Source organism: Penaeus monodon, chromosome 25 (genome assembly GCF_015228065.2).
Source record: "Penaeus monodon isolate SGIC_2016 chromosome 25, NSTDA_Pmon_1, whole genome shotgun sequence".
In the NCBI taxonomy this organism is placed as follows: domain Eukaryota; kingdom Metazoa; phylum Arthropoda; class Malacostraca; order Decapoda; family Penaeidae; genus Penaeus; species Penaeus monodon.
The window spans coordinates 6,875,780-6,876,305 of record NC_051410.1 but is presented as its reverse complement, the minus strand read 5'-3'; the positions used below and the strand labels follow the sequence as shown (position 1 = coordinate 6,876,305).

General features: G+C 63.1%; 1 protein-coding gene across 1 annotated transcript in view; it reads right to left on the bottom strand.

The window, feature by feature from the left end:
* Nucleotides 1-526, bottom strand: part of LOC119589312 (transient receptor potential protein-like) — a 21,475-nt gene that overhangs the window by 11,706 nt on the left and 9,243 nt on the right. The window contains exon 7 of the mRNA XM_037937934.1: nt 323-524. Coding sequence (XP_037793862.1) covers nt 323-524 — 202 coding nt within the window. The remainder of the gene's footprint in view (nt 1-322; nt 525-526) is intronic.

The window sequence follows — 526 nt, the reverse complement described above, 5'->3', positions numbered from 1 at the left end:
TGGCCACACCCCAACTCCCACTGCCCTTGGCCACACCCCAACTCCCACTCCCCTTGGCCACACCCCAACTCCCACTCCCCTTGGCCACACCCCAACTCCCACTCCCCTTGGCCACATCCCAACTCCCACTCCCCTTGGCCACATCCCAACTCCCACTCCCCCCACTCCCCTTAGCCACACCCACAACTCCCACCCCCCCACTCCCCTTTAGCCACACCCACAACTCCCACTCCCCCCACTCCCCTTAGCCACACCCACAACTCCCACCCCCCCACTCCCCTTTAGCCACACCCACAACCCCCACTCCCCTTTATCCACTCACAATGTACTCCGTCTTAAACTCGTGTTCCATCCCCTGCAGGCGCCTCAGTTCCCCGGACAGCTCGAAGGTCGTGCGGATGGGGTCCTTCGAGGAGAGGGCGATGAGGGAGGGAGACGCCAGGGCCTTGTAGGCGTTGATGCGGGAGAGGGAGTGACGCAGAGAGTCGTCCTCCGTCGATATGATGCATTCGTCGCAACCGCACCT